The 12,045-nt window shown below is 37.7% G+C and overlaps 2 protein-coding genes across 3 annotated transcripts; one reads left to right on the forward strand and one right to left on the reverse strand.

The window, feature by feature from the left end:
- The first annotated feature begins 1,050 nt into the window (after positions 1-1,050).
- Positions 1,051-7,278, forward strand: LOC145598040 (beta-ketoacyl-[acyl-carrier-protein] synthase III, chloroplastic-like). Of its 2 annotated transcripts, none has more exons than XM_081654328.1 (8): positions 1,051-1,491; positions 3,464-3,612; positions 3,992-4,128; positions 4,943-5,048; positions 5,141-5,259; positions 6,052-6,116; positions 6,283-6,505; positions 6,676-7,278. In XM_081654328.1, the coding sequence occupies exons 1-8, from the start codon at positions 1,292-1,294 to the stop codon at positions 6,895-6,897; spliced, it is 1,221 nt and encodes a 406-aa protein (XP_081510454.1). In that variant the 5' UTR covers positions 1,051-1,291; the 3' UTR covers positions 6,898-7,278. The 2 variants fall into 2 exon arrangements, with proteins under 2 accessions (XP_081510454.1, XP_081510455.1); XM_081654329.1 differs by having other exon boundaries at positions 4,949-5,048.
- A 361-nt stretch (positions 7,279-7,639) lies between these two features.
- On the reverse strand, positions 7,640-10,740 carry LOC145598501 (putative xyloglucan galactosyltransferase GT19). The gene is made up of 2 exons (XM_081654863.1): positions 9,634-10,740; positions 7,640-8,788 (listed from the first exon to the last, which is right to left on the reverse strand). Exons 1-2 carry the CDS (start codon positions 10,563-10,565, stop codon positions 8,365-8,367), a joined length of 1,356 nt encoding a protein of 451 aa, XP_081510989.1. The 5' UTR covers positions 10,566-10,740; the 3' UTR covers positions 7,640-8,364.
- Positions 10,741-12,045: the final 1,305 nt, after the last annotated feature.

Genomic DNA, 12,045 nt, shown 5'->3' on the forward strand with positions numbered 1-12,045 from the left:
TCAAATTCTCATTCGAGATTATTAATAACAAATAAGTCAGGGCCTGTTATCTTACGTTGAAATTCAGTTCAGTTCAGTTCAGCTGAGTTCAGTTCAGTTCACTTCAGCTCAATTCAGTTCAATTTAGTGCAGTTTAGTTCAGTTCAGTTCACTTCAACTCCTAATTTCCTTCTCTTATAAAATATTCATTTCAGTTTAGTTTAGTTCAGTTCAGCTGAGTTCAGTTCAGTTCAGTTCAGCTGAGTTTAGTTCAGTTCAATTCAGCTGAGTTCAGTCAATGAGAACAGGCCCTAACTAGTGTATATATCTAACCAACCTTGCATATTGGTGGAGTTGGTGAGAAACTCACTTGTAACTATGAAGTCACATATTCAAGCTCACAAATTCAAGCCTCACCAATTACATTGACTTGAGAGTAGGTTTTCTGTTAATTGTTATATAAAAATTTCCTCCATTATTATAAATGAATTTATAAGAGTACTAGTTTATAAAAATGTATGCAACTTTGTACTACGTATAACATTACTAAGAGAACACATACAAAGTCCGCAAATGAAATCGATTTGTGGGGTTTCTCTACTCTTCCATCTCTATAAATTTGCTTATTTGGGTTTAGCTAAAAAATACTAATTAATAAAGTTATTCATAAGACGAGTATCAACTAACCAAAAAAACAAAAAAAATAAAGCATGATCTAGTGGCCAAGTTTGCATTTTACAATCAAGAGGTTGTAGGATTAAACTCATTAAAAACATTTTGGGGTGGGGATTTCCTAATCTTCCTCCCCCCCCCCCCTCCCTCCCTCCCTCCCTCCCTTTCGAAATGTCTAACCTGTCAACTCGGGTCGGGAGACCCCGTGAGAAATTCCGACCCGATAAAGTCCTTCTCCTTCGCAACCAAAAAATAAAATAAAATTCAATGTGAATCAACTCGTTTTTAATGATTCAAGGTTTTTTCTTGAAACTGTACATTTGTGACAGTCACAGAGTAATAAAGACGTCATTATTATATTTATGTACGCAATTAATTTAATTTTGCAAATTGTCACAACTCACAAAATCTCCCATCACTTCACCAAACTCTTCTCTTCTTTGGAGTCTCCGAAAGATTTCCTGTTAATAGTTCACCTACAGTATTCCTCCTCATATTTATTTTCTTCTCAATAAATCTCCTAATTTTTCTGTCAATGGGCATAAATTACTCTCAAATTATCATCTTTCACATTCTTCCCAGATAAAGATATCTCCTTTTCAATCTCTATTTGTCTCTCCTCCTCTTTTAAGAACAACAAATGGCGGCTTCTTATGCTTTTTTTTCACCTTCTGTACCTTCTTCAACTCTCAAAAACAGAATTTCTCCATCTTTAAGCTTAAATGGATCTGGGTTTTATTCCAATTTGGGTATTAGCAAAAGGGTTTTTTGTTCTTCCATTGAAGGTGCTGAGAAACATGCTGCTGCTGGTGTTTCTTCCACTGAATCAAAAGCTTCTAGGTATTCTTCATCTTTCATTGGTTTTTATATATATATATTTTTTTTATTGATCATTATATTATGTGTGATCAATTTGATTTGCTAATTCATGCAATGTTCATAATAACTATTCAATGTGATGGGGTTCTCTTATTAAAAAATTAATCTTAAGATCCGAATTCAGTACTTTGCTAGACATGCATTGGAATCTGCTTCTAAATTTGAGTGAATTATGTGACATTTGATCGATCTTATGAAGTACATATGAATGATTGAATGGTATGATGATTGTTATGTTCTTAGAAAAAAAAAAAAAAAAAGATGATTGGTATGTGTGTTATGGATGATCATTGTGTATACGGCTCTGAGCTAAAAGATACTGTAAACAATCATTGTTGTGATTGTAAAATTGTAAATTGGATAGTGGCTTTGCACAAAAAAAAATTATTGGCCTTGAAAGATTTAAATAACCTGGATGAGGTTATGGGTTGTGATTCCTTTTGCCTATCGGTTCTGGCCTTTAGGATGAAACTTCACTTGGGCTATCTAGGATGTGTATTGGAAATCTTATCAAGCTCAATTTGTAAGGAACCAATGTTGAATTTTCACTGTTGGACTGTTGGTCAAGACTAGTGCTGAGCTCGTTGCTCATGTAGTCATGTCTTCTTAAGCTATAGTGTGGGACATGCTTTTCTTTCATCAATACTACAAGATTAACAATGTGATATGTCCAAAACACTTATAGCTTGTTTTTTTTATATACTATTTTTCAGTTGCGGAATGGAATCAATCAGCCGTTTCCATTACGTAGTGTTTTGTATGAGAGGTGCTTTAGAAAACTCTATGTTCTAAAGCTTACCATTACCACCCTATTCCTACCTTTCCCAACTATGTGGTGACAAAAATGTCTCTCTCTTCAATCCCCAATTTACTACTCCATACATGGTATTCATTTCTTTATGTATAACAAACAACAAAAATAATAACTGTTAATATAACCCTTTCTCCTTTTTTGGTTCCAACTTATTTCTTATCCTATATTCATTCCAAACTTGCACCTATATTCCTAAATATTGATCCCACTTTTCCACCTTATCAAAAACTGAGGGTTGTCACTTGGATAAATTGGTTTCCTTGCAATTCTTGCTATTTAAGTGTGTTTGAGGTATCTATAGATTTAGTTAATTAATTTATTGAGAGTATTTGATGAAGTGGCTAGTGGCGCTAGCCACTATCAGCTTCAGTTAGCATTAGGGTTATGCATTGAGAGTAAAGGCACATTGCTTTTGAGCTTGACATTTAGGCCCTTCTACTGGAGTCAATAAAAATGACCTGTCTGTTCCTTTGGCTTCATCATCCCTCTTAAGACGCAAATTTCTAACTGTATTTACCATTGGATATAAAATTTGCATAATTGACTAAGGTTTGGGTTGTTGGGTGTGGGATATGTCAATAGAATAGTGTTTGTGTAGTGGAAATGCCATTTGCTGTTAATACTTCCAACTGCTTCAACATTCTGTGAATTTATCTGAGTTGTAATTAGAATTATTGGAGTTTTGGCAAGATCATTCTGGGGCAACATATTTTAGTCATTAGGAAGTTGAGTATGAAGCTGGTCTTTGCTTTATTTTATGTCCTATGAGCTTTAGGATGGGTCATACTTCTTGTGAGTTTCTATATGGTAGTCTGTAATTCAGTACTCATCGTCTCATCCTAACTTAAGATTTCTTTTCCTTAATTTTTTTTTTCCCTTGGGGGTTGTTTATGTTAAACTTCTTCAGTGTTTTCCATTTGTTGTCTCCCATTTAAGTATTGCTATAAGGTTTCCTATCTATATGTCATGATGGTTCTTCTACACATCTTTTCCTTCCAGTATGTTGATCTTTGGCTTCCCAATATTTCCATTTCATTACTCTTTTCCTTTGAAAAAATCTATGCTGATTATCTCACAAGCTCTTATTGAATTTGCTGATTTTGATGGTTCTTAATGCAGGCTAATAAATAGGGGTTGTAAGCTTGTGGGTTGTGGTTCTGCTGTACCCAAGCTGCAGATCTCTAATGATGACCTTTCTAAAATTGTCGAAACTTCGGATGAATGGATTTCTACTCGAACTGGGATTCGCAATCGACGTGTCCTTTCAGGTCAGTGTCTATTCACTTGTACATTATACGGAACTTTGGAAAGGGTTGTGTTACTGTCTCTTGTTGAATCCTGTATATTCGAAAACTCATAGTGACCTTCATAAGTCCGATATCTGTGGCTGTCACTCATGGCTTGTCTTTTGGGTCGGACTTGCTATTATGTATGTCTAACTAAACAGTGCTTGGTCAGCACTCAGCATAACCCTTGATCTGATTGTAAACTGAATTTCTGTAGGTTTATTCACTTCTTTCAAAGTTGTACATGCTATAAATCAAATCCAAACCAACTGAGAGAGATACGGATTCTGGTTGTCTGCCTACGATGTATTCTTTGAATTAGCTGCCTGTCCGATTTTAAAGTTTTGTTACTCTATTACAGGTGAGGATAGCTTGGTGGGCTTGGCCACCGAAGCAGCAAGGAATGCTCTTCAGATGGCCAATGTTGAGCCTGATGATATTGATCTTGTCTTGATGTGCACCTCTACACCCGAGGACCTCTTTGGCAGTGCTCCTCAGGTAACTTTTTCTTGATGTCAACTACTCTTGAATTTATGTATTCCAGATGCTTCAAGCCTTCAACTGTCATTTTTTAAATTTCTAGAAACAGCTTCTTAGAGTCTTTGCTGGTCAGAAACTTGTGTGTCAGTGTGACATGTCTTTGTGTGTGTGTGTGTGTGTGTGTGTGTGTGTGTGTGTGTGTGTGTGTTGGGTATGAATACATCTTGGATAAAAATTAGTTATTGTGCCCAGGAGCAGATTTTGTACGCATCAGTGTCTTGAAACTTTTTTCTTTTGTTGAAAAGGCATGAGAAAGTTGAGTTTAGGTATAGAAAGCTTAGGATATAAACCAATATTACTTACATTCAACTTAAATGAGGTCACCGCCATCAATCAAATATAATTTTGCCTACTGCTTGTGTAAATTCCTAACATTCAACTTAGTGGAACTGTTGAATTCCTTAATCATTAGTGGCCTGATTTCACATGATATATAAATACGGAAAGCTAAGGATATAAACAGATGTTTACCAACAATTCAACTTAGATTAGATCAGTCAAATATAATTGTGCCTAATGCTTGTTGTGGCCCAATGCGCATGATGACATGAACATATCTTAATGAGTTTTGTAGATTCAATACTACTAAGCAGTCAAGATTAAAAAAATGGAAAGTTATGGAGGTGAATGCTTGTAATAGGTAATGGTTGATAATGAATTAATGCTAATAGTACTGCTATAAGCAGTAATTTAATTCCTAAATGCAGATGCATATCTTGCACATAATTTTATATTGCCTTGTGAACCATTCAGTTAATGTATCCTTAATCAGATACAAAGAGCATTGGGATGCACCCGAAGTCCTTTGTCTTATGATATTACTGCAGCTTGCAGTGGATTTCTGATGGGTTTGGTGTCAGCTGCCTGTCACGTAAGGGGTATTGACTTTGTTATCTTTGCTCTCATAAAGTTTCTGTATCCTTTAATCTTTAAAATAAAAAAATTTAATTGTTTGCTTTAATAATTGCAGGCGGTGGATTTCAGAATGTGTTAGTTATAGGTGCTGATGCTCTTTCTCGTTTCGTTGACTGGACTGATAGAGGGACCTGCATACTTTTTGGTGATGCTGCTGGTGCTGTAGTAGTGCAGGTGAGCTGCCAATATTCTTTTGGATCTTTTTATTTTGTTTTTATATGAATTAATTTTTTGTTTTGCGACTCCTAAGGCTCTCTCCTTATGTGTTTTCCTTTTGAAATTGTGAGGGTGCCTGTAGTATTACCCTTTTGAAATTGTGAGGGTGCCTGTAGTATTACTCCTATTATCCTATACACTCTCACGAAACAAAGATTCTAGGAAAAGGTGCAAGGGCTGGTGAGAATTACCCTTTGTTACTGCTTAATATCAAATGGTAACTACTAATTTCCTTGCTTGCTATCAGTTGGAATTATTATTTTTTTCAAGCAAACATGTGCTGCTTTCTTTTTTATAAAGAAATATGGGCTTTTAATAACATTCTTCTATTGCTGAGTAAATTCAAGCAATTTCTATACGCTAGATGAATGTTTTGAGTTTTGACGATAACATATATATTGTGCTTTGTCATCTTTGTGCACCAAATATTGAAAAACACATGTATAGAGATGCTGTTGCAAAATTTTAACATGTAAATTAGCCATGTTTCCCTTGAATTGCGTTATCAAATATCAGCTATCTCAATTCTTTCATCTTTTGGCTACTATATTCTCTTTGAGGTACAATGTACATCCCTTGTAGATTCTCTTTTTGATCAAATTTTGTCTGAAAGAGGAGAGGATGCAAGCATATGAGATACGGCTATTTGATGACTCTGTAGACTTGACTCTTGGGTGGCATTTATTTCTTACAACTCAAGGAGTTCTGTATATACTCAAATTTATCTGGTATTTTTATTGGACCAGCTAGGCCTGTAACAGTGAAGAAGACGGCATGTTTGCTTTTGATCTTCACAGTGATGGCGATGGTGCAAGGTATGCATTTGAGTTCCAATGTTTCATTGGACTAGATGTCTTTGTCTTTAAGCTATGTACACTCGGACATCTCCAAACCCTGCCTGCAGGATCATTACTGAGTTATACTTGGACTAAATGTGGAATTTCTGCAAGTCATTTTCTCAGGCACTTTTCGTACATGCAGGCATTTAAATTTATCCCTGGGACATGATAAAGTCGATGCAGCAATAGGTAGCAATGGTGCTGTGACAGGTTTCCCCCCAAGGCGCCAATCTTATTCATGTATCAATATGAATGGAAAAGAGGTCTTTCGCTTTGCTGTTAAATGTGTGCCCCAGTCAATTGAGGCTGCACTTCAAAAGGCTGGTCTAAACGGTTCCAATATTGATTGGTTACTATTGCATCAGGTATTGTGCACAGTTTATATCTGTGAATGATTTTTCTGAAGTAACCTATCATGTATTTTAATGTATGAAACTGGGGGAATATTTATTTCTCTTTTACCAGTCTTAATTTGCAAGTAAAACTATGGTGCTTTATTTGGCCATACATTGAAGCCCTAAAATTGTAAGTGCAGGCAAACCAGAGGATCATTGATGCTGTTGCAACACGTTTGAAGGTTCCTTCAGAACAAGTTTTGTCTAATTTGGCAAATTATGGTAACACCAGTGCTGCGTCAATCCCCTTGGCATTGGATGAAGCCGTTCGGAGCGGTAAAGTTCAGCCAGGACATATCATTGCCGCATCCGGATTTGGTGCTGGTCTTACTTGGGGTTCATCCATTATTAGATGGGGTTAGAGAAAAAAGATTTTTGCGAAAGCATCTTAATGAAGACCAAAGAAATGTTGTTCGTTTCTTTAAGTTCATACTTGTAGAATAGTTCCCTCTGGTTGTTATAGATGATTGAGGAGCTGCAATTTCTAAGAATTCAAAAGGCTCCATCAAAGAGGCCCCCTTCATGCGTTCATCACCTAAAATGTCTATTTATTTCTTATTTCTACATTAGATGTATTTATTTTCACTTAGAAAAATAATAATTCCATTGTTATTCTCAATTTTTTTTACTGTCAGTCAGCGTTTAGCAGAGGTAGGATTTTTTTGTCAGTAGAGTGATTTAAACAATACTGTAGCTTCTCTAAGCTTGCTTTTGCTGTTTGTTAAACTTGTATGTTGAACTATTGTCAAGTACTTCATCTTAATTGAACAATTCATTGCCATTACTGATTTTTCTGAATTGCAGAGTACATTAGAAATGTTTCTTTGAAAAGGATAAATAGTCTTTTTACTCTTTTAAACTTGATTATTAGAAGGATGAGATGAGGTTGAATATATTTTAGGGGAAAATAAAAATTTCAATATTTCTTTCCTATTGTACCAACAAAATTCCTATAAAAATAAAAGAGGTTTTTTATTTTTTAATTTTTTAAACATAAAACATAAAAGGCAAAAACAGTCGGTTATGCTAAAGCAATGTTATTGTAAAATCTAAAATTCATACAAATATACAACGCTAAAATTACAGCAAAAGAAAGTGCAAGATTACTCTATCATTTACTTCGTACTAGCGGAAAATTTACAAATTGCAGCCATTTATAGTTCGTATTTTGCAAATTGCAGCCATTTAAAAAAAATTGCAAATTGCAGCCCAAAAGTTCGTATAAATTGTAAATTGCAGCCCGATTCATTTTTTTCATCGGTTTACATGTCAAAAAATCTTCGGTAAAGGTATTAGGGGCCCTTTTAATTCTTAGGGGACCGAATTGAGCACGGAATTAACAAAAAAAACCTAAGTGTCTCATTTTTACAGTTTTTCATAAATTGATACATTTTTGTTACGCAATTCGGAGATACAATTATTTTTTTTGCTAATTCCGAGCTCAATTCGAATCCTTAAGAGCTGAAATGGCCCCTAAAACCTTTATCGAAGATTTTTCGACATGTAAACTGATGAATAAGTTAAATCAGGCTGCAATTTACAATTTATACGAACTTTTGGGCTGCAATTTGCAAATTTTTTTTAAATGGTTGCAATTTGCAAATTTTCCCTTATTAGCAAAAAGAATGCATAAATACCTACGAGTAGTATACAGAGGTGACTTATTATACTACGTAGTTATCATACTAATATACTGTGTATATATACCCTTTAAAAGAATGGAAAGACAAATATAAATACACGATTGGTGCCTGGAACTAGGGGGAAGAGAGAGAGAGAGAGAGAAGAGGGTGGAGGGAGGGAGTGCAAAATGAATGTTGCAGCAGCAGTCAGCCAGCAGCCGAAAGATCATTCAGTCTATCCTTGATTCTCTGCAAGGTGCCTTCAATTGCAATATCAAAGGCATCCTTCTTAGCCCTTAGCCCCAAAGAACTCCCATACTTCCTATACATAACCTTAGGAATTAACTCCATCACCTTCTCCCTCATTCTCCTCACTTCTGCTCGAGGGATCCCCATCAGCACATCGACCACCTTCAATCCTTTGAATACCACATCCTCCTTTGGTATAGTCACCGAGAACTCATCATACTCAGCAGGTGGAAGATGCCATTGAAATTGATTCTTGGCCGATTGATCTTCGAAGAAAACAGGTATGCACCCTGCAAGTATCCCATCGAAAGTTGATCTCCTTGACGGAGTCTCCCCTGGAGGTTGCAAGCAGAAGCTAGCCTGCAGCATTGGCTTCATGTACCTAATCAGAGGATTGAAGTGTCATTAACAATGAGCATATCCAAATTTCGATAAGCATTTAAAATTGCAGGACAGCTGAAGGAGGTTGTGCCCCTCTTAAACAAATATGAGGTACAATTCAGCAAGTGCATCTAACATACCTAAAATGGCAAAACGCCAGTCTCAACTCTCACCCACTAGTAAAAAAAGGAAACTATGCTTGTGCACCTAGGGAAAGAATGAGGTATTCGACAATCAATCTTATAGTAAGCTAAAATTTTCAAGAAATCCATTTGTGAGTTGTGTCCTCTCCAATTATTGTACTCTTAAACATAATAACATCATAACAATGTCTACAATGCAGCATAATCTTTTTTTTTTATGCAAAGATATGCATATGGTACAGAGTATAGAAGCTCAAGTTTAGGAAGCTCAGTCGACTTACAACCTCCAATTAAGCCAGTAAGCCTACAATCTTTCAGGTTCAGATATTCCAATTCTCTCACTTTTATTTGTACATAAGTATTTATCATCGAGTTATTTGATCAAAGCTTAGACCAGGATCAACTCTCAGTACTATCCCGAGCCAAGCACGAATATTTTGCCTAATTGCAAGCACCAAAATGCAGGGCTTATTATCATCCCTTGGTACTTGACAAACAATTACATCATTTACATGACAACTTGTTCACACATAATGTATTCCTCAGTGTATCTAACACAGATTACTAGATAGATTGTTTCCATTCTCATTACAAGGTTAATATTATCACTTAAAACATAAACATACTACTTTAACTAGGAAACCAACACTCTTTAATAACACAATTAAGCTTAAATTTATGAGAAAATGATGAGAATAATTACCTAATAGGATCATGCTCGCAAATTCCATTAGAACAATCAACAATCTCACACAACTTCTGGAACCTTCTACCATCAACCACCGACGAATTCTGAACTGCCCCACATTCCTCCCGAATACTCCTCCTCACATTCGGGTTCCCCGTCGGCGACGTCCCACCGCCGCCGGCGAAAAACATAAGCGTACTCCGGCGAGATTTCCGAACCCGCAATATCCACGATTCCAAATACCCCAAACTAGAAGGATGAAACGACGTCGGATGAGGAATCGCTTGTTCCTGCCATGGCCAAGCTCTAGACTCCAAGGTCAAAACCGTCAAATTAAAAAACTCAGGCAACATCAAAAACGACGTCCCCCATAACCTCTCAATTTCTTCACCATTTTCTTCACCAAATTTTTCCGGCAAAGGTTGGGAGTAATCCCATGAAGTGCGAGCCATAATAAGGAAATGATCATGACCGTTGTTTCGACCCCAGATATCTGGATCGTTGGATTGAAGATATGAGAACAAATCAAGGCCGTGATGATGACTGACATTGTAATCAGGACCGTACAAAAAACGCAGAGAATCAAGAGAAGAGTAATAAGGGAGAAAAACGGCGTCGGATTGATGAGGATTAGAAGAGAGACAAGGGTATTCGAGAAGACGACGATGGAAGAAGAGTTCGAGGAGATGAGTGTCGGTTCGATACCATGAATGAGAGCGGTTATGGGTTTTGGGGCCGAGGCCGTGATTGGCTAAATGAGGGCAGAAATCAGGGTATAATGGGAAGAAAGATGAGCAGTTAGTGAGAAGGTCAAGGTTGAATCTTGTTGGGAGTTTTCTGATGTGGATCCGACGACCTGTGCAGTCGGAATCGGAGGTTGCGGTGGTTTGTAGGAGAGAGAATGTCAGGAAGATGAGGATGACGGTGGTTGTTGCGGTGGATGCCATGGTTGTTGTTGTAAATCTGGGGAGTGATGAGTGAAGGGTTGTACTGTACTATCTACGTTTTGTTTTTTTTGCTTTTTGGATTTTGAGAATTAAATATACAGTAAAGTTTGATTGATTCAAGTAGCGTTGTTTTAGATTGGGCTGGATTTGTAATTTTGACTAGATTATGGTTTTGGAGGAACTATAGATTATAGAATCCTAAGGGATGAAAATGCATTTAGAGGTAAGCAATTTGATTTCGTTTAAGGAAATTTTCACATTTGCTACCACTAAAAACACTACGCTTCACATTTGCTACCTGTTTAAATTTTTTTTTTTATTTTACTACCACCTAAAACAGAGTTTGTTAAAAATCACTACCACATGTCTTATTCTGTTACTATTTCCGTTAGTGGGCCCACTCCACCGTTTAGCCACCCCTCCAACCACCTTGCAGCCACCCCTCCTCCTCACTGCCACCCCTCACCTCCCCCCTCCCCCTGCCGACGCCGGCGCCGCCACGCGAACCCACCCCCTCCCTTTCCCCCACCAATCCCCCTTTCCCCGTTCTTGAGCTCCGACCCCCACCCCGAACGAAAACCACCCCCTTTCCCCTTCCCTCCACCGGAAATCGGCCCCCCTCCCCTGATTCCCCCACCGAAATCGACCCCTCCCCCTTCCCCTACCCTTTTCGGCCGTCCCTAACCCTAAACCACCACCCCAAAACCACCACAAACGAATGGGTTTAGGGTTAGGGATGGCCGAAAAGGGTAGGGGAAGGGGAGGGGGGTCGATTTCGGTGGGGGAATCAGGGGAGGGGGGCCGATTTCCGGTGGAGGGAAGGGGAAAGGGGGTGGCGGTGGTGTTGGTATGGGTTTTGGGGGTTACGGTGGCGGTGGTGGTCTGGGTTTGGGGGTGTCGGCTTTGCAATTTTGGGTGGGGAAAAGGGAGGGGGGGAGGTCGCCGGCGCCGGCCGCCGGAAGGGGGGAGGGAGAGGGTGGCAGATTAGGGGAGGGAGAGGGTGGCAGATTAGGGGAGGGGGTGGGTGGGGTTGCTGGTTTTTTTTTATTTTTTATTTTCTTTTTTTAAAATCTTTTAAATTTTTCTTTCTTTTTTTTAATAAACTTAACGGAAATCCTATCGGATTCCGTTTAGTGGTAGTGATTTTTAACAAAGTCTGATTTAGGTGGTAGCAAAGTAAAAAATTTTTTTAAACAGGTAGCAAATGTGAAGCGAGGCGTTTTAGGTGGTAGGAAATGTGAAAATTTCCTTCGTTTAAGGAAGGTAAATTTCCTTCGTTTTAGGCCTTATTGTATGCTGAAACTCAATGTTTTTTTTGCGAAATTATGGTTGAAGTCCATCATCAAATTACAAACCATACTGCGAGATGATTTTGATACAGACATAATTTTTTTTTTTTTTACATAATCTTCACCTTCTATTAATGATTTTGGGAATAGCACAAATCAAAGAAAACCTTTTATATACACCCGTGTGTGCA

The sequence above is a fragment of the Chenopodium album genome, chromosome 20, assembly GCF_948465745.1.
Source record: "Chenopodium album chromosome 20, dcCheAlbu1.1, whole genome shotgun sequence".
NCBI classification, from domain to species: Eukaryota; Viridiplantae; Streptophyta; class Magnoliopsida; order Caryophyllales; family Amaranthaceae; genus Chenopodium; species Chenopodium album.

What these genes read in the sequence shown, in the direction of transcription:
- LOC145598040 (XM_081654328.1), top strand. Translation starts at nt 1,292, where the DNA reads ATGGCGGCTTCTTATGCTTTTTTTTCACCTTCTGTACCTTCTTCAACT. An exon ending in CAATCGACGTGTCCTTTCAG is followed by an intron (nt 3,613 to 3,991) that starts GTCAGTGTCTAT and finishes ACTCTATTACAG; the next exon opens with GTGAGGATAGCTTGGTGGGC. An exon ending in ATTGGTTACTATTGCATCAG is followed by an intron (nt 6,506 to 6,675) that starts GTATTGTGCACA and finishes TTGTAAGTGCAG; the next exon opens with GCAAACCAGAGGATCATTGA.
- LOC145598501 (XM_081654863.1), bottom strand. Translation starts at nt 10,565, where the DNA reads ATGGCATCCACCGCAACAACCACCGTCATCCTCATCTTCCTGACATTC. An exon ending in TGCGAGCATGATCCTATTAG is followed by an intron (nt 8,789 to 9,633) that starts GTAATTATTCTC and finishes TCCTCTGATTAG; the next exon opens with GTACATGAAGCCAATGCTGC.